Here is a 21,695-nt window from a genome sequence, read left to right as displayed (position 1 = left end):
CCTCTGTATCCTATCCCTACCCACCAGCGTATCAACCGCTCCTCCCAGTTTAGTATCATCTGCAAACTTGCTGAGGGTGCAATCCACGCCATCGTCCAGATCATTACCGGCTGCCAATTAGACATGGAGTCATTGATCACTACCCGTTGAGCCCGACGATCTAGCCAGCTTTCTATCCACCTTATAGTCCATTCATCCAGCCCATACTACTTTAACTTGCTGGCAAGAATATCGTGGGAGACTAAATCAAAAGCTTTGCTAAAGTCAAGGAATAACACGTTCACTGCTTTCCCCTCATCCACAGAGCCAGTTATCTCATTGTAGAAGGCAATTAGGTTAGTCAGGCTGGATGGAATCCACGCTGACTGTTCCTGATCACTTTCCTCTCCTCAAAGTGCTTCAAAATGGATTCCTTGAGAACCTGCTCCATGATTTTTCAAGGGACTGAGGTGAGGCTGACTAGCCTGTAGCTCCCCGGATCCTCCTTCTTCCCTTTTTTAAAGATGGGCACTACATTAGCCTTTTTCCAGTCATCTGGGACCTCGCCCGATCGTCATGAGTTTTCAAAGATAATGGTCAATGGCTCTGAAATCACATCCGCCCACTCCTTTAGCACCCTCGGATGCAGCGCATCTGGCCCCATGGACTTGTGCTCCTCCAGCTTTTCTAAATAGTCCTGAACCACTTCTTTCTCCACATTGTCTGCACCAATCACAATCACCTCTTAGCATTACAAGCACTGCACTCACAAGCACAGCAACAAATATTAGTGGCTTTCAGCTTCAAATTGCTGCCTCAAGGCATCCCTAATCCTTATGGCCCCGCGCTGCGCCCCTCTAATAGCCCTGGTATCTGGCTGTTCAAACTCAGCCTCCAGGCTCTGAGCCTCTGCAGTTGAGCCCTGAGTGAAACTTTCACCCTTCCCTTCACAATTATGGAGCGTACAGCACACGGCTATAAGCACAGGAATATTGTCATTGGCCAGGTCCAGCTTCCCATAGAGACAGCGCCAGCAGGCCTTTAAACGGCCAAAAGCACACTTAACAGTCATTCTGCACTTGCTCAGCCTGTTGTTGAACTGCTCCTTGCTGCCATCAAGTTGCCCCCTGTATGGCTTCATAAGCCACAGCATTAAGGGGTAGGCAGGGTCTCCCAGGATCACAATGGGCATTTCAACTTCCCCTACGGTGATCTTCTGGTCTACAAAGAAAGTCCCTAAAAGATGCTTGCGTCACGCATCTTTCTGGACCAGCCTGCGTTAATGTCTGTGAAAAGCCCACGGTGATCCACAAGTGCCTGGAGAACCACTGAGAAATACCCCTTGCGATTAATGTACTCAGTGGCTAGGTGGTCTGGTGCCAGAATTGGAATATGCATGCTATCTATCACCCCTCCACAGTTAGGGAAGCCCATTTGTGCAGAGCCATCCACAATGTCATGGTCTTTCGGAGCAGGATGCAATTAATGGCCCTGCACACTTCCGTCAACATGAGTCCAACGGTCGACCTTCCCACTCCGAACTGGCTAGCGACCGATCGGTAGCATCTGGAGTAATGAGCTTCCACAGTGCAATCGCCACGTGCTTATCCAATGGCACAGCAGCTCTCATTCTCCTGTCCTTGTGCCACAGGCCTGGGGCAAGCTCATCATACAGTCCCATGAATGCAGCATTCCTCATCCAAAAGTTCTGCAGCCACTGCTCGTCATCCCAGACATGCATCACAATGTGATCTCACCAGGCAGTCCTTATTTCCCAAGCACAAAAGCAGCGTTCCACTGTGGTCAGCACCTATGTGAAAGCCACAAGCAACCTCATGTCGTAGCTAGTACGCGTGGCGAGATCAATGTCACTCGCACTCCTCTTGCCTCTGTAGTTTAAGGAATAACTCCACTGCCAATCGTGATGTGTTGGTCAGAATGAGCAGCATACTGGTCAACAGTTCGGGATCCATTCCTGCAATTCCTGAAGAGGCTCGGCGCGCAGTACACAAACCACTGAAAGATGGCGCTAAATGTGGATGGAAGCACAGGGATTGCTGGGATGCAAAGCAATGCATCACGGGGCATTGGGACAGGACCAGGATGCCCCGCGACCCCCTCCATCTTCTCACAACTCTTAGCAGCAGAAGAGGAAGAAATGCTCTGTGGGATAGCTCCCCAGAATGCAATGCTCCAAATACCACTGCAAGTGCCGCAAGTGTGAACACACTATTGCGCAGGCAGCTGACAGCGTGAACACACAACAGTGGTTTCCTTCAGTGCTCTCTGAGCGGCACTGTAACTCTGCCAGTGTAGACATGCCTTGAGACATAGTAGGAAGCCATTACCTATAGCCCAGACAGAACATTCACAGGACAGTCCATTCAGTGTAGATAAGCGTCTTCCATTGTGAGTTAAGTGTCCTATTGATGAGCCACTTAATTTGAATAGTCCCTTCAAATTGTGCAAGCTATTTACCTTGAGGGCGTTACCTCAGGAGCAAACATTTGAAATCCAGGTATAGAGCCAATACTCATAACTTCAAATACAAAAATGATACATGCATACAAATAGCATAAATATATTCAGCGAGTCATAACCTGTCCACAGACACCTTACTTGACAACCTTTGTACAAGATTTGTTGCAATTATATAACAGTGGTTGCAACAATGATCTATATGGTCATATTTTAAGCAGATAATGTCACACTGTGCAACCCAGAAAATACTCTGGTCAGAAAGGAGAGGGATGTGGCTCTCCTCCCAAGATAGGCAACAGCTGGGGAGCTGGAAGCATGAATATCAATAATGGTGCAGTTTTGCCCTGAACTGTGACAGATCAATTAACTTTATTTTTTTAAATTTAGCTCTCTAATATTCTCTACTTATATTTTTGATTAAGAACTCAAGATTGTCATGGCAGGAAAATATGGAAAAGTTAGTATTACTAATTGTATCTTTAAGCTCCAAAATATTTCCGGTTTACCATTAAATTTAGATAGTTGAAACATACTGAAACCTACATAACACTGGTTTAAAGCCAATATGCATTAGATATTGAAGGCTACGAAGTCAAAGGTTGTTATGCTACATTAAAGTCTACAAGTGGGTGTAAGTCTTCTTTAGAGTGTAAACTGCATGTTTCAAAAGTCCCATTATTTGTGGTCTATACATCATTCATTAATGTTTTAGGTATATACAGATTTATACCTCATGCTGCTACTGTACATGACAATACAGGTTAAAATGAAAACTGTTACCTGATTATGAACCATCTTCTCTGTTCCTCCTTTGGGTTAAGATATTTCTATGAACCATTCTAGAATTAAGACTATCTAGAGGAAGAATAAATATCACCATCTAATTTGTAGCCAACTCTCTAGAAGATGGACCTGAACTGTGTTCTGAACAGGTAAAAAGCTTATCTTGATTTCTGGTGATAGAGTTCCACAGGTCAAAGTCCTTCCTTTCCCTGCTGGGATTGAAAGTTATACTTCAAGCTCTGTAATCTATAATGGCTTTGTTTCACTGATGGAAATAAAGGCAGTTTCTAGACAAGTTAGAACTTAGACGTGAACCATCAGGATCTGCAAAAGCAGATCAGCAATTTGATGGAAAGCCAGTACAGGGCACCGAACAATGGAGTGGTATGCTCGTAATCTGTCCCAATCAAAGAAAAACTGAAATTAGTATGTTGGATCAGCTGAAGTTACCATGAGGCCCCCACAGTCAACACTAGTGCCGTATCAGTTTAAAAAAAAAAAAAAAAAGGCACTGACCAGCATGGCTAAGTCCCCATATGAAATGGAAAATCCTTCCTGATGACTGGATACTGAGGCTATATGTACACTACAGCAGCTGCACCGCTGTACTGCTTCTGGTGAAGATGCTCTAAGCTGATGGAAGAGAGCTCTCCCTTTGTCTTAACTCCTGCCTCCGCGAGAGGCAGTAGCTATGTCGGTAGGAGAAGCTCCCCTGCTGACGTAGCACTGTTCACACCAGTGCTTAGGTTGGTGTAACTTACATTGCTCAGGGGTGTGGCTCACACCCCTGAGCTATGTAAGTTATACTGAAGTAATTTGTAGTGTAGACATAGCCTGAAAAACACATTTTAGCCAACTAGATGTCTAGGTGCAACAATGAGTAAAGTAGGACGAAAACCACAGCTGAAAGGTAGATAACTACTAACGGCAAAGAATATGTCTATACTGCAATGTCAGCCCAGGGTTTGAACTCAGGCTCAACCCTAACCCCCCTTCCATCTACACACAAATCACACTAACCTAGGGTTCCGTCCCAGGATCCCAGGACCCCCACAGGGATGAAGGGCCCGAGCCCGAGTCAAACAGGGACCCAGGACTCAAGCCTTATTGCTTTGCAGTGTAGCCACAGCCCCATTGGACTCATGCTTGGAGTCCACCAAAAGTATTCTACAATCCCACGGGCTGGTTTTCTTTGCCCCATGGACAGTCAAGTGTTCCCACGCTGCACCATGAACAGTGGGCAAGAGCAGCCACATTTTGGGAGGGGACTAGAAAGTCTGGAATATGAGTGGTTGGACTTGGGACCATATAATGCAGTGTAGACACTGGAGCCCAAGTCAGGGACCCAGAGTTCAACAATTGCTAACCTGGGGTTACAAATTAGTGTAAACATTCAAGCCCTAAATTAACAAGCCTAGGGTCTGCTAACTAGAGTTCTACTAACTCTGGGCTTACACTACAGTGCAGACATACCCAAAGAAGTGTGTCTTGGACTTGGGGAGAAGTTATTCCTAGAAAGGAAATCTACTAAGTTAATTTTCAGTTCTCTGAGGGTATGTACTAAAAACATGTAGCTGGACCACATCAGCTGACTTGGGCTTGTCGGGCTGGGCTAAAGGGCTGTTTAACTGCAGTGTAGATGTTTGGGCTCAGGCTAGAGCCCAGGCTCTAAGACCCTGAGAGGTGGGAGAGTCCCAGGGCGTAGGCTACAGCTTGAGCCCAAACATCTACACTGCAATTATACAGCCCCTTAGGCCTAGACCTATGAGCCCAAGTCAGCTGGTATGTGCCAGCCATGGGTGTCTAAATGCAGTGTAGACATACCGTGAGTGCCCATAGGGGACTTACACTACAGGAAAATAAGTTGTACAGCTTTCTCTGTTGAAAATAAGGTCAGCTCAATTATATTCTGTGGTATTCATTATAAAAATACACAGTCATAAACTCATTAATTTACATACTAAAAGTCAAATCTTTCTCATCTGCTGAGGTCCCATTCTGCAAGAGCAGCCTGAAGAGATCTTAATCTACACCTAGAGCAGCTGTTGATGACTGGGGGAAGTGGTCAGTCACAGAAGGGAATGGGGTGGATTGATTTAAATCAAGACTACTTAAACACATGATTTAAATCACCAAGTGGAAAGCCTCAGTTTAAATAATTGATTGCAATCAAGTTTCCCATAGGTATATAATTTTCTAAAGAAAGGTGCATTCTTATTGGTTGATATAACCACTAAAACGTGTTTATTTACAACTCAATCACCCATTTAAACTATATTTGGTACATATTTTTGCTACCAAAGAAGGTACACTTACGTACATTTATTTAAGCAATTATATATTTTAATATTTTCAGATTCTTATTAATTGTATATTTTAGTATGTTAGAAAATGATAAATGATATATTGCTTATTTACTAGATAATTAAGCTTTTGCACATGATTTGTGTCAAGATGCATTAGTATAAGAGGAATTTAAACAAGCAAAAGAACATATAAAGTTTCTTGTTATTAAACAAAACAAGACCTTAATACAGTATGTGACCTACTGTGTCATATTTATAAAGCTTAACCTCAAAAGTTATGTGGAAAAAAATCTACTCTTTAATTATATAAAAAAGATTTTGATAGAGGCTCATGGATTCAGCCCATTTTTTTATTTAAATGTTTTAAGAGATAAATTTAGGCCCTAACATATTTTATAATAAATTCAGATTTAATTTTGAACAGTTTTATTTTTAAAAAGAAACTATAATTTAAACAAAATTCGAAAATCCATTAATTTTTTTTTTCAAAATAATCATCAATTTTTATTCATGTTATAAAGGAAGTAATCAAGTGATACATTTTCTATTTTGGATCATGATCTTTCCCTCAACCTGAGACATTTCAGATGTAGCAAGGATGAGAGTAATTAACCACCGGAATCACATCATGGATTGTGGTGGATTCTCTATCACTGACAATTTTTAAAACAACACTGGATGTTAGTCTAAAAGATATGCTCTAGAAATTATTTTGGGGAAGTTCTATGGGCTGTTACACAAGAGGTCAGATTAGATGACGACAATGGTTTCTTTTGGCCCTGGAATTTATTAATACGACTAAGTCTATTACTTTGGATAAGTGTGCCACTTTGAGATCCACCCAGACGTGGCCTAGCTCCCTAAATACAATTGGAACACTCCTTAGTTCTGTGACTATTCTAAATTGTCTTCTTTAACCAGTCTACTTTTGTGTTCAGTATCCAGTTTATGCCCTAAGGGTGGCATGGTAACTTTCCATTTAGGAGGGCATCTATATTGCTTCGGCATTTACACCTGAACTTGAAAATTTATGTATGCTACCGTTGTGTTGTCTGATCAAACCAAGACATAATCCTGTAAGTCTAGGAGAACCAGCCTGATCACTTATCTCTCAGAAGTAGATGTTCTAGAACTGGTCTCTGAACCCCTTCACATTTCCTATGTATTACAATGACCCAATCATGCTCCCCTGTCCTGAATGGCTGGCACCCATAAACAAAATTTCAGGTCCTGGATTGTGATCCTACCATCATATAAAATTACTGGGGAAGTGGTAAATAATGAAGACAGGTCACTGATTCAGAGGGATCTGATTGCCTGGTAAACTAACTACAAGCAAACAAATATGCATTTTAACATGGGTAAATGTAAACGTACAAAGGAAGGACGAATGGAGGCCATATTTACAGGATGGGGGACACTGCCCTAGGAAGCTGTGGCTCAGAAAAAAATGTTGGGATTGTGGTGGATAATCAGCTGGAACATGAGCTTCCAGTGTCAAGCTGTGGCCAAAAGAGTTATTGCAATCCTGGGATGCATAAACGGGGGAATTTTGAGTAGGAGTAGGGAGATTATGTTACCCCTGTATTTGGCACTGGTTTGACTGCTGCTGCAATACTGTGTCCAGTTCTGGTGCCCATAATTCAAGAAGCATGTTGGTAAATTGGAGAGGGTTCAGAGAAGAGCCACAAGTATGATTAAAGGATTAGAAAACATGCCTTATAATGACAGACTCAAGGAGTTCAATTTATTTAGTTTAAAGAAAAGGTTAAGGGGTGACTTGATTACGATCTGTAAGTACTTACATGGCGAACAAATATTTAATAATGGGCTCTTCAATCTACCAGAGAAAGGTATAACATGATCCAATGGCTGGAAGCTGAAGCTAAATAAATTCAAACTGGAAATAAGGCATACATTTTTAACAGTGAGAGTAATTAACCATCAAACCGTACCAAGGGTTGTGGTAGATTCTGCATCATTAACAATGTTTAAATCAAAACTGAATTTTTCCTAAAAGATATGTTCTAGGAATTATTTGGGGGCAAATTCTATGGGCTGTGCTATACAGGAGATCAGACAAGATGATCACATTGATTGCTTCTGGCCTTAGAAGCTAAGAATCACCTGGGGTTCCTATTTCTACTAAGTAACTGACCAAGTAAATCTGGCTGGTGTCTTCACTTTCACAGTGACATCTCAGGCTGGGAATGGTCAAAAGTCTCTAAGAGGAATCGCTGAAGCACTCATGTGCAGTCAGGCCCATAGAGTACACACTCTATATACATTAGACCAAAACACCACAGAACTGTAGACACAGCTCTGATACACCTCTGAGAGCAGCATCTGAAGCTTGTTGAACCTTCTTTCCTGTTTCAGAAAGACTCTGGCTTTCTAAGTTTCTATCTTGCCCCTTAGGCAGAAGGTTCTCTGTGAGGGGTTCAGCGATCTTCTGTGTTTATTGAGAACCCATGTGCAGGAAGCATGGAGAAGATTTTCTGAGGTTAACTCCTGAAAGGTTCCTTGGGATTATGCTGATAAAATGCCACTGTTTAAACAGTTGTGTAAGTGAGCTCAGGTATAACTGAACTTAGCTTGGCTATTGTAACTATCAATAAAAGATCTGCAGGGGTGGGCATGGGAAACAGATCTGAAGGCAATGTTTTGTATTGCTAGTAAAGGTTCCTACAGTTGAAGCAGAGAAACTCCCAGGTCCACTGATCTCATCTGTTGAAGAGACTGAACAGAGTGGAAACTAGAATCTCTATCCCGAGTTTAATCTTCTTTATTAATTTGTTCAGGTTCTTAAGGTCGAGGACAGCTAGGACTCCTCCAAATCTTTCTTACTATGAAAAAACTGCAAGGAGAGCCCTTCTTGAGGACAGACTCCAGTAACCCTAGTTCCAGGAGGTACAAGATCTCTTTTAGAATGGTTTCTCTTTTCCCTCAAGCCTGGAAAGGAGATGAAGGGATGTGGAGGAGTCTGGAGCTCCCGAGAGTATCCATATTGCACTCTCATAACCAATGTTGAGAAGTCAGTTAGAACTGCGTATCTAAAAAGGGAGATATCTTGTCACCTAGGCCTATCTCTGAGTAAATGCTGATTCAGTTGCAGTCAGACTGATTACTTTAAGAATTGACTGGACCTGTTTCTTGATCTGAGTTTCTCCCTGGTATTCTCTAACTAGGTTTTATCCCTAGAATGACTCCCTTCTTTGGCACTATTTTTGTGGGTAGGAACAAAAGGAACTTCTCTGTTATGTGATCTTCTAATCCATCTCGGACTTCACTCGAATGGAGAGTGTACGCTTTGGCTTGCCTATATTCTCAATACTACAGCAGAGTGCCAGTTTTCCCATAAATAAGGTCAAGAGTTCCATTTTGTTTAAATATTGACTCTTCTAATTGCTTAAAAATCCATATGGTTACTTGGACTGCCTTGAAATTTGGAGTCCCTCATGGGGTGTGGGACAGGGTTAGTGATCCAAATTTGGGGTCATCTGACATGGAGGTGTGACTGCACCCCATATTTGTCCTAGTAATATTATTATAATATAGTTATGGCATAATTATGATGCATTTTGTACAAGTCAAGTCATGTGAGGTGTCATTGGAAAAGTTATGATTTGCTGAATATGATTATCCTATTTGTATGCATGCCTCATTTTTGTATCTGAAGTTATAAATACTATGTATCTGTACTTTAAATGTAATTACACATAAGTTACACCCACTACACTAGATGCTTTCAGTCTAGATAGCTGGTTTGGATGGGCCTATTTAGGGCAATGAGCCATTAGGGAAAACAGCAGGCCTTATGAGAAGCTTATCTCCCACCTGGTGAGCCTTCCTGAGAAGGCTACAGACAGCCTGTAAGTATTGGCTGCTGTGACGCAACAAGGACATGTGACCAGGCCACTAGAAGCCATCTTGGGATGTCAGTATTTTTCCACAAACCGGTCTGGGAACCAGGTTTTGAAACAAAGGGTTCCCACCATATGCTAAAGCTATATAAGGCAAGGAGTGACATCATCCATGGTTCTCCACTCCCCACACAAGATGACTCCTGGAAACACCTCTGGAACGAAGACTGAACTGGGGGAAGTGTTGGACCAGGGTGGATTTGGTTTAAACCAAATTGGTTTAAATCATGATTTAAATCACTAGTCAGGAAGACTCTATTTAATCCTGGATTTCTACATAAAAGTGCATTATTGTTGGTTGTTATAACCTTAATATGTATTCTTCCCACTAAGAGATAGATGTAGGTTTCATTTTTAGAAAGTACACACTATACATTTTTAAAGTGATTTATTTTGAAAACTTTTCAGATTAGTTTTACAGCTATATCAGAAAATGAATGATTGTTTGGTTATTTCATTTACCAAAGGTAATTGAAGCAGATAGTTCACCTCCCAATGACTTCATAAATATCTACAATTCAAACAGGTTAATCATTAATATTTGGAGGATTTTCTCACCATGCTGTATTAGGAGGAGAACATCACCGGACAGACATTTAAATTGTTTTATTTAACTATTTCTCACCTCTATATAGTATTTATTTATTTTAAAACATTTTTGCCGTTAACAAGCATATTATCTCTAGAGACACAAATCCACAGTTTGAGAACTACAAAATTAAGCATTTCTGATGGTATCTTCTAGACTGAGCACTGAGTCCCATTGGGTAGATAAGAAAGATTTAACCTAAATAATCTATACAGAAGCCCCCGGAACCCCATAAGATTGGGTCCCTAATCCATGAACTATTGGAACTCATTTACAAAGCTTTTCTTAAACATTACATGAATATATTGTCTCATACCATAGAATTAGAATTTATAATCCCAATTGCATGATGAGATATCTTTGAGCTACAATGTACCTTAATTAAAACTATCTTTAGATAGGTTTTTTTCCCTCAAAAAGCATTTTATCAAAAAATCCGATTTTTTTTTTTTTAAATCATTGATTTTTATCCACCCTGTGCTGGACCCAGGGTGAAGGGATTTCTAGCCTGTGTATGAAACACCTGGGGATTCCAAGCTGCAAAGCAAGTGAAGTTTGTGCCTTAAAAATCTACAAGTCTCAAAACGTAATAGCAAAATTTATTTTAAGTACATCAGAAGCAGGAACCCTGCTAAACAACCAGTGCGGCCACTGGATGATCGAGGAGCTAAAGGAGCACTCAAGGACGGTAAGGCCGTTGTGGAGAAACTAAATGAATTATTTGCATTGGTCTTCACAGCTAAGGATGTGAGGGAGATTCCCAAACCTGAGCCATTCTTTTTAGATGACAGATCTGAGGAACTGTCCCAAACTGAGGTATCACTAGAAGAGGTTTTGGAACAAATTGATAAATTAAACAGCAATAAGTCACCAGGACCAGATGGTATTCACCCAAGAGTTCTGAAGGAACTCAAATGTGAAATTGCAGAACTACTAACTATGATATACAATCTATCTTTTAAATCAGCTTCTGTACCAGATAACGGGAGGATAGCTAGTGTGATGCCAATTTTTAAAAAGGGCTCCAGAGGTGATCCCGGCAATTACAGGCCTGTAAGCCTGACTTCAGTACCAGGCAAACTGGTTGAAACTACAATAAAGAACAATATTGTCACACATACAGATGAACATAATTTGTTGAGGAAGAGTCAACATTGTTTTAGTAAAGGGAAATCATGCCTCACCAATCTATAGAATTCTTTGAGGGGGTCAACAAGCATGTGGACCAAGGGAATCCAGTGGATATCATGTACTTAGATGTTCAGAAAGCCTTTGACAAGGTCCCTCACCACAGGCTCTTACGCAAAGTAAGCTGCCACAGGATAAGGGGGAAGGTGCTCTCGTGGACTTGTAACTGGTTAAAAGATAGGAAACAAAAGGTAGGTATAAATTGTCAGTTTTCAGAATGGAGAGAGGTAAATAGTGGTGTCCCTTAGGGGTCTGTTCTGGGACCAGTCCTATTCAACATATTCATAAATGATCTGGAAAAAGGGGTAAACAGTGAGGTGGCAAAATTTGCAGATGTTACAAAATTACAGAAGATAGTTAAAACCCAGGCAGACTGCGAAGAGCTACAAAAGGATCTCTCAAAACTGGGTGACTGGGCAACAATCTGGCAGATGAAATTTAATGTTGATAAATGCAAAGTAATGCATATTGGAAAGCATAATCCCAGCTATACATATGAAATGATGGGGTCTAAATTAGCTGTTACCACTCAAGAAAGATCTCTGAGTCACTGTGGATAGTTTTCAGAAAACATCTACTCAATGAGCAGCGGCAGTTAAAAAAGCAAACAGAATGCTGGGAATAATTACGAAAGGCACAGAAAATAGGACAGAAAATATCATGTTGTCTCTATATAAATCCATGGTATGCCCACATCTTGAATACTGTGTGCAGATGTGGTTGCCCCATCTCAAAAAAAGATATATTGGAATTGGAAAAGGTTCAGAAAAGGGCAACAAAAATTATTAGGGGTATGGAACAGCTGCATGAGGAGAGATTAATGAGACTGGGACTTTTCAGCTTGGAATAGAGACGGCTAAGGGGAGATATGATTGAGGTCTATAAAATCATGACTGGTGTAGAGAAAGTAGATAAGGAAGTGTTGTTTACTGCTTCTCATGACACAAGAACTAGGGTTCACCAAATGAAATTAATAGGCAGCAGGTTTAAAACAAATAAAAGGAAGTATTTCTTCACACAATGCACAGTCGACCTATGGAACTCCTTGCCAGAGGATGTTGTGAAGGCCAAGACCATAACAGGGTTCAAAAAAGAACTAGATAAATTCATGGAGGATAGGTCCATCAGTGGCTATTAGCCAGGATGGGCAGGAATGCTGTCCCTAGCCTCTGTTTGCCAAAAGCTGGGAATGAGCAACAGGGAATGGATCACTTGATTACCTGTTCTGTTCATTCCCTCTGGGACACCTGGCACTAGCCACTGTCAGAAGACAGAAGACGGGGCTAGATGGACCTTTGGTCCGACCCCATAGGGCCATTCTTATGTTCTTAAGTCTGCCTGTATCATCAGTTACGGTGAGAATCTGCTATTTATATCCAATCTATTTAGTATATTAAGCTTACTTAGCATTTTTTGTTCATTTGCTAGGTAATCTGCTTTGATCTGTTTGCTATCACTTAAAATCTATCTTTTGTAGTTAATAACTTGTTTTTGTTTTAATATAAACCAGTGAGCTTTGACTGGAGTGCTTGGGGAAAATCTCTGCTTGGTTACCACAAGTGTGCATTGTTCTCTTCACATTGAGGGAGAGGTGGACCAGGTATTACACCCATATGCCGGCCAGATTTGACCAGGGCAAGATGGTACTGCTCTGGAGTACTAGGCTGGGAAGCTGGGGGTTAGAAAGCCTGAGTGTAACTGCAGCTGGGTATGTCCCTACCTGTGTGAATGCTGGTGAAAGTGCAGGCTGGAGGGCTTTGCAGCTTGTCACAGCAGTACAGTACGAGAAAGCACCCAGGCTTGTGGGTCAGGGTGCTCAGTGGTACCCCAGTTCTAGGGGGCACCCCTGGGGAAACCCATCACAGGGGTTCCTGAGATATACCCCCCCAAAACAACTTTGCTTAAGATTGACAGGTTTTACCAACTTTTCTGCAAAGCCATGGTTTGATCATTGGCCAAATGGACTCAATCACTCAACATTTATCCCAGCTACTGCATGACAACCACTAACTCTTTAAGGAAGAAACACTGAAAATAGTATTCAAAAAAAGATTTTGGCTCTGCAGATAGGCACGAGCCTAATGCTCAAATGCCAAATGGATTATGCTGTGCAGAAGCAGACAGATTTCCCAAGAGAACTGTGATCCAGCCATGATTCTGGACCTGCACAGTTTAAGGGGACATCTTACAGTCATTGAAATTGAGCAACGTTCTGGCACTATGAATAGGGCTCTATGTTTGTCATGTACTCCATGACTTCCTGCGACCTCTGTGACGACTTCTGTAGTGGCCTGTGTGGCTGGGTTAGGGTTAGCCCGGCAGCACCCTCCCCTAAGACTCAATCAGGGGTATTTATGATGATTTTTTGAGTCTTGTCCATGACTTTTACTAAAAATACCCATAATTAAATTGTAGCCTTAACTATGAGTTCAAATCTGAACCTCTGAAGAAATCTGAAGGGGGAAAAAAGTTGGCATGTTGCTACAATCTGACTCTGTCTAAGGGTTTTTGTTTTGGAAAAATTTAATCAGAGTACAGCAGAAAATTCAGAAGGTGCTAAAACTATTTTTTAAAAGAAAATAAACTACACAAATGCATGCCTCCTGGGAAGGAGAGGAAATTAGGGAGTGAAGACATAGGGAGGGGTTTGGGGCTACAGTGAGTGGAGGGGGATAAATGAAAATGTGTGGTGGGGGTCAGGGGCAGTGGGAGGGGACACACACTAAAAGGGGTTTCATGGAGGTGGGTGGAAGGGATCCGGGTAGAGGGCACCTGTTAGCCCTATATTCTTCCTTCCTGTGGGTGTGCTGGGGTCTGGGGGTCACCTGTCACTCTGGAGTTGGAGTGAGGGATGAGAAGAGGCCTGCTGGGTGCATGCATGAAGCATACAGTGCCAAGACCTGGGTAAGGAGCTAAGAATGTGCATGCTTGATGCATAAAATTGGTTTTAAAGAAATAGCACTAGGTGTGGGATGAGAGCACTCAGAGATGAATGGTGCAGTTCACACATCTGAATTATTGTTTCAATTGTCATTGTGTCCACAGGGTGTTCCCACTCATCTGAGAACATCTTACTGAGATGAATGGGCCACTTATTGGGGGGAGGGATAGCTCAGTGGTTTGAGCTTTGGCCTGCTAAACCCAGGGTTGTGAGTTCAATCCTTGAGGGGGCCATTTAGGGATCTGGGGCAAAAATTGGGGATTGGTCCTGCTTTGAGCAGGGGGTTGGACTAGATGACCTCCAGAGGTCCCTTCCAACCCTGATATTCTATGATTCTATAAGCACTCCATACCTCCTCAGAGCCTCCTATGTTTTCAGAATTAACCTTTGCTGGGAATCTGGATATAGCAAAGCAGATGTTGATAATTAATTTCATACAATATTACAGCAGAACATGACTTCTGCTACAGTTGAGATTAAACAGAAAAGTCTTCTCAAAGGATGATTCTTCTTAGTGCTCAAAATCTATGCGCTTCCTCAGATTGGCCTGAAATTTGCTATCGCTCATGGTACAATGCAGTAATGTTAGCAATCAAAATTTGAGCAAGGGGGTTCCTGCGATATAGCCCTCCTCCAAAAAGATTTCTTAACATTCACAGATTTTACCAACTTTTTTTGTGCACACTTTTCTTCTAAAGTGCTAATGGCTTAATGGGACATGAAGTGAAAGGTGACCTGGAAATGGGGGATGGGAGGACTATATGTTGTGGGAGAAGTGAGGGCAGGAGAGAAATACCAGTCTTCTCTCACACGCTTAAAGTTAATGCTCCCCTGCCCAGAGACACCCCCCCCCCCAACAGATCTGTATGCCCAGTGCCCCTCCAGTTAAACTCTCCCACAGACCCCTATGCCCAGCACCTCCCACCCAGAGAGACTTCCACAGAGTGGGAGTGCAGGGCCAGCAGCCAGGACCCCCAGGTGCAGAGGGTCAGGAGTGGAGCCCCAAGTAAAGCCTGGGGGTGCTGTAGCATCCCCACCACACCTAGTTCCCAGGCCTATGCTGCCCAGCACCCCGCACAAACCCGTCACTGCCTAGAGACCTCCACCCCCCCAAGACCCACTCCCACACACCATCCCCCCTGCTGAACTCACCAGGCCCACTGTTGGCAATAGTCCTCCAGCAGGGCTGGGCTGCCTAATGCCCTCTCCCCCTCAGCTGGCCCCGTGCCCTGCTAGCCCAGAGTGGCAAATTTTGAATAGTTTCTAGCACACAGCTGGGCTGCAGCTGTGTGGTAATCGGGTGGCCCGCGGGATGAGAACCACTGTATCAGAGAAAAGAAAAGGAGTACTTGTGGCATCTTAGAGACTAACAAATTTATTTGAGCATAAGTTTTTGTGAGCTCCCATCCTGTACCATACCACCACAGCTGCAATCAGTAAAAGCGTTCCAGATGGAGATCACTCAGTTTGAAAGAGAGGACTGGTGGTGAAGCATTCTCTGTTAGGGATCATCACCTCTAGAAATAGCCTTCTTTCTTACCCTAGTCAGAAACAGTCCTGGTCTGCTAACCTTCAGGGCATGCCACATGAATATATTTCCATCAGCTGCTGCAAAGGATACGATTTGATGGGGATGAGATCCACGTGGAGACAGTGTTTTGGAGGGGATCGAGTTCTGCTGGATATGATGTTAAGCTGCTATTTAATATTTCTCCTCATAACTTGTATAAAGAGCACCTAAGAGCCTTGTATAGGCACTCTTTTGTATAAACCCAAATAAACTATTACCTTAAAGACAGACAATAAATGAGACAGTATAAAAAAACCTCAACTTCAGTTTTTGAAAGAGTGAAAAGTGAGTGTTACATTACAAGGCCTTATTTTACTTAATAAAAACAAAGGCAGGTGATGTTTTTAACCCATACAATTTTGCATTCCTAGTTCCCTGTTCCCTCATTTTAAATCTAGATACTTTTCAATGTTTATATCCATCAGTGAAAATGTTTGGTTTTATTCTGTCCTATTTAGATGTAAGAATTAAATCATACATGATTATACTCTAGAGCAGTGTTTCCCAAGTGGTGGATTGCGACTGCTGACAGTGATCAGGGAATTGCAAGGCATTTTATTACAATTCTAAAGAAAATAAAGTTTCTAGAATAACTTTGGGGTGGCCTTCATGGTTTGTGGTCAAATGTAGCGGTAGTATAGATTTTAAAATTTTATTTTTAATAGTAAATGTAATGGGGTTGTGAACATTTGACTTAGAATAAGGAGTTGCCAAACTGACAAACACCATGCACAAGTCTGAAACACAGTGGGCCAAGTTTTGTCATCATTTATACTGGTTTGACTCCAAAGACTTTGGTCTAGCGTATTAAACTTTAGAACAGCTATCTATTTTAAATTTGTTATTCTTCTCTAGCTGTATACTATACATTCTTGGGACTATTTAAAATACCATCTGAGAATCCATGCTACTTTTTTTCCCCTTTTCCTTTCAAGGGGGCAATTTCAAAAGATTTAGGCATATTAAACTCCTAGTTTGTTCTTTTTAAATTCCCACTTCAAACTGTTTTATTTCAGATAGTGCTTTGGATTTTGAAATTCTGCCTGCAAGTCCCATACAGCCAGCTTGGTGTGATTCTAAACACCTACAATTTGAAGGATGAGGCAGAGAATCTGAAAGCACAAAGTCACTGAGGAAGAACTGCTGACTCCTGTCTAAAAAGTGTCATTTGAGAGGGCCCTAACCTCCCAGCACATCCTATATTTGTAGTGAAGGAGGATAAGTCAGGGAAATAAATCAAAATCCCAATCTAAAATTTGGGTGGATTCTTAAAATCTACAGAGTGAATATTAAAAGCCATTATTGGTTAGACAGTGAAATAGGTTTTAAATAATTTTAAAAGTTGTTTTGACTAAGTTATGCCCTATTCATACTGGCTTCACAATTGTGAGAAGAAACTAGTTTTAAAAAAAAAGAACAAGGAGTACTTGTGGCACTTTAGAGACTAACAAATTTATCTGGGCATAAACTTTTGTGGGTTAAAACCTACTTCATCGGATGCATGCAGTGGAAAATACAGTAGGAAGATATATATACACAGAGAACATGAGAAAATGGGTGTTGCCATACCATCTATAACAAGAGTGATCAAATAAGGTGGGCTACTATCAGCAGGAGAAAAAAAACTTTTGTAGTGATAATCAGGATGGCCCATTTCAAACAGTTGACAAGAAGGTGTGAGTAACAGTAGGGGGAAAATTAGCACGGTGAAATAGTTTTTACTTTGTGTAATGACCCATCCACTCCCAGTCTTTATTCAAACCTAATTTAATGGTGTCCAGTTTGCAAATTAATTCCAATTCTGCAGTTTCTCGTTGGAGTCTGTTTTTGAAGTTTTTTTGTTGGAGTATTGCGACTTTTAGGTCTGTAATTGAGTGACCAGGGAGGTTGAAGTGTTCTTGACATCTGATTTGTGTTCATTTATTTTTTTGCATAGAGAATGTCTGGTTTGGCCAATGTACATGGCAGAGGGGCATTGCTGGCACATGATGGCATATATCACATTGGTAGATGTGCAGGTGAACGAGCCTCTGATGCTGTGGCTGATGTGATTAGGTCCTATGTTATTTTCCCAACATGGAGGAAAAACAGTGTAGACTCAGCTCATATTTGTTTCTATTTCAACATTTAGACAAACAATACCTATTCTAGGCTCTAGACACCCTACCAGGTAGCTGAATGCACACACATAATAAAACTAAGAATTGTTATTCACAAAAACATCACATGACAGCTCCTGGGGGGAGGGTGGGGACAGATTCTCTCCCCCGACCCCAAAAAGTCTACATAATTAGCCTCATTCCTTCAAACTGAAACTCTCCCCAGATGTCTGCCAAAACATTATGTTTGTTAGCAGCATGCCCTAACAGTGAGCCCAAACTAGTTGGTTATTCTGAACCAAAAGAAGGGGGCACTCTCATGCAGGATATTCTGCAAACAACTCTCTCTAAGGGATAGTCCAGGATAGCAAATACAGGACTAATACTTCACTTGTTCAGCTCCACCAGCAGAAGCTCTAGTGTAGATAGGGATGACAAGCACTGGCTTGCTCTCTTGCCTCTACCATCACCCCCAGAGATGGAACTGCAACAGTGGATAATTACAGGTCTGAATATACTATGGGAACTCCAACTCAAATGCCTCTGCTGATCTTAGCTATGGCAGTATTGCATGGTGAGAGGCACAGAGTGGCAATCAATGCATCTGCGGTCAATTTAGTGGGTCTTCACAGATCACTCTCCCATTGACTCCTGTACTCCACTGGATCGAGAGCATCTCCCGTCAACATCACATAGTGTGGACCCCGCGGTAAGTAGATCTAAGCTATGCTGATTTGAGTTACACTAGTCACGTAACTCAAATTGCATACCTTAGATTGAATTTCCCCTGTAGTGTAGACAAGGCCTTAGGTAGGCAGGCCCCACAAAACCAGCATCTTAAACTCCACCCAGAAACCCATAGGTAGCCAGTGCAGATTCTGGAGCACTGGTATTACATGTGCGTAGAAACATATACCACCATCCTCAGCCTTCTAAATGAATACATTAATAGAGCCATAGAATCCTGATCTCTGTCTATATATACTGCAGACCCTCAGCTAGAAACATGGAGATTTCATTACATGTGTTCTATTCAAGGATAATCAATATTCACTGCCTGTGAACAAGTGATTTTAGTTTAGAAGTTAGTTCTGAGGAACAGCTGTCCACTGCAATAAGAAATACTGTAGTGTAGAAAAGTAAATTAATTTGTGTACAGATACAGCTGATACACACAAATCAGTGATATTCTTTTTAATCTAGGTGGCTACAATTTCCCGGCAGTGGTTGCAGGAAAGTATGTTTTTCTGGCTCATCTTTGGAAGGCTATTCCAATTTTTGAAAGCAGACACCTGTGGTAACATGCTACATATAGAATTTGAAAACAAATCCCATATGTAGCATGTTTGCACAGGTGTCTGCCTACAAAAATTGGAATAGCCTTCCAAAGATAAAAATCCAGAGACCTTTTTTTTAGAACACATTACAAATGTGTTTAAAAAAGATGCAATTTCTCAAGTCTGCTTATGATTTAAAATATTAATAAAATCTAGAGGCCCAAGTCAGAACTAAGGAACCACTGTGATAGGTACTGTGTAAACACAGAGGAAGAGACAATCCCTGCCCTGAAGAACTTAAGACAAGACTGGGTAAGTGAGATACACAAGGCATGAAAAGTTACAGAGGCCCGCTACATTATAATGGTTTTTAAAGGGTTTGATTTTTTTTTGCCAAGACCTAATTATCATTAGTAGACCAATTTCTTATAGGCCAATCAGAAATGTAGAAAAAATCACAGCAGTTTCTTCAACTCTATAGCAATTATCATGATATCTAGCACCAACATTCATGGTTCATTTTCAAGTCACTTGACGCAGTCGTCAAATGGTAAGTCAGTATCCTTATCCCGTTTTAGAGATGGGAAGAAAGTGGAACAGGTTATGAAAACAGCTTGCCCAATGTCACAGAGGGAGTAAATCAGCAAAAAATGAGCACAGAATCCAGGAGCCCTGGCTGTCAGCCCTGTCTAAATTAGAACATGATGCTTCAATGCGAATTTAGTCCGTCCTCCGTATGTGGCAACAAGAAGTTTCCTGAGATTTGGGGGCATTTCTTTGGCAGCTGAACATCTCGGGCGGCACCGGAGGATAAACGGACTCTCACCCCACCTCCTGCTCCCTATCCCAGCCCGGGAGAACATAGTGAGACTCTTCCAAGAGCCCTCACCCCTCGCGATAGGCCCGTGAGCCCCAAGGCAGCTGCTCAAGCAGCGCAGAGACAGAACCCTGCAGGACATGGCTCCACGTCCACGTCTTACCTAGGTAAATATCCCCGAAAGAACCGCTCCCGATCTTCCGGCCCAGCCGGTATCGGTTCCCGACTCTCAGCTCCATGGCAGCGGCCCAGTTCGGCTGCTCTGCCCCCGCAAGTCGGCTTCACGGATGCCAATTCAGAGCCCGGCAACTGCTGTGACCATTGCAGCCCCCAGTCCCGCCGCTCGAAACCAGTGAGACGAGCGGGCAGCGCCGCTCCCCGTCGGATGGACGCGGATTCCCCAGAGTCACGGATCTCCTCAGCGTCTCCGGGCCCGAGCCGCCATAACTGTGTGACCTCACTTCCCTAGCAACGGGAGAGGGAGGAGAGGGGTGGGGCTCACTTGGTTGAAGGGCGGGGCCTCGGGTGGTTTCTGTGGGGGAGCGTGCCACCGTGGGTGGCGGTCTCAAGCGAACGGTACGTGCGTCCCTAGTGCTGGGGGTCGTGGAGTGGCCCAGAATCAGCCCCCTCATCGGAGCCCGGACCGCAGCCCCATCTCTGAACAACATAGGCCCCCAACCCCGGCCTCATGGCTAACATACAGGAAGCGTCAGCCTGGCTACAGAAACTGTAAAAACCAGGTGGACCCTCTGTGCCAGTCAAAGGCTCCTAGGCCCTAGATGTCTCAGACCTGACCCCTTTCAGACTTCTGCTAGCGTATTTAATAGCACCTTCATCCAGTGATGAGCTGCCAAAATCTTAACAACGAGTTCCCTCCTCACCCCACGAGGGGGTCGTTGCCCACCCCTGCCCCCTGGGGCTCCTGCCCCATCCAACCCCCCTGTGTTCCTTGATGTCCCCCCCCCAGGACCCCTGCCCCATCCACCCCTGTCCCCTGACTACCCCCAGAACCTGGCAGGAGGGTCTTGTGGGCCATTGTAGTGGGTGCCCACCCCACCCCTAAGAGCCAGAGGCACCTGCCGAGGGGCGAGGTGCGGAGTCCCGGCGGTGCTTACCTGGGGCAGCTCCCAGGAAGCATCCAGCAGGTCCCTCTGGCTCCTCGGGGTGGGGGAGCATAGCTCCGGTGGAGCAGGGGGAGCGGCCGTTCCCCCCACTGATCACATCAACAGTGGCGCCTTAGGTGCCGACTTCCTGGGTGCTCTGAGGCTGGAGCACCCACGGGAAAAATTGGTGGGTGCAGAGCACCCACTGGCAGCTCCCCACCCCGCGCCCAGCCCCAGCTCACCTCCGCTCCGCCTCCATCTCCTCCCCTGAATGCACCGCCCCGCTCTGCTTCTCCGCGCCCCCCCACCCCACGGCTTCCCGCGAATCAGCTGTTCGGCGGGAAGCCAGGGAGGACTGAGAAGCAGGCCGCAGCTTCCCGTGCAGGCCGAGGGTGGCGGAGGTGAGCTGGGGCGGGGAGCGGTTCCCCTGCATGCCCCCCCCGGGTTACCCGCTGCGGCACGGGCGGCCCTCCTCGCACCCCCCCCCCCGCCCCGCCCAAGCTCACCTCTGCTCTGCCTCCCTGGGCCTGAGCTGGAAGCCGCCGCTTGCTTCTCAGCCTGCCCCGGCTTTCTGCGTGAACAGCTGATTCGCGGGAAGCGGTGGGGTGGGGGCGGAGAAGCAGAGCGGGGCGGCGCATT

General features: G+C 43.6%; 1 protein-coding gene across 6 annotated transcripts in view; it reads right to left on the bottom strand.

Moving 5' to 3' along the window:
* The window catches only part of CSNK1D (casein kinase 1 delta), a 64,654-nt gene extending 44,223 nt beyond the window's left edge, over positions 1-20,431 (bottom strand). For all 6 annotated transcript variants that reach the window (XM_074971042.1, XM_074971039.1, XM_074971040.1 and 3 more), the window contains exon 1: positions 20,117-20,431. In XM_074971042.1, the coding sequence (XP_074827143.1) occupies positions 20,117-20,192 (76 nt within the window). In that variant the 5' untranslated portion in view covers positions 20,193-20,431. The remainder of the gene's footprint in view (positions 1-20,116) is intronic.
* Between the last annotated feature and the right edge of the window lie 1,264 nt (positions 20,432-21,695).

Source organism: Natator depressus, chromosome 14 (genome assembly GCF_965152275.1).
Source record: "Natator depressus isolate rNatDep1 chromosome 14, rNatDep2.hap1, whole genome shotgun sequence".
Lineage (NCBI taxonomy): Eukaryota > Metazoa > Chordata > Testudines > Cheloniidae > Natator > Natator depressus.
The sequence above is the reverse complement of the archived record's forward strand: the minus strand, read 5'-3'. Positions and strand labels throughout refer to the sequence as shown.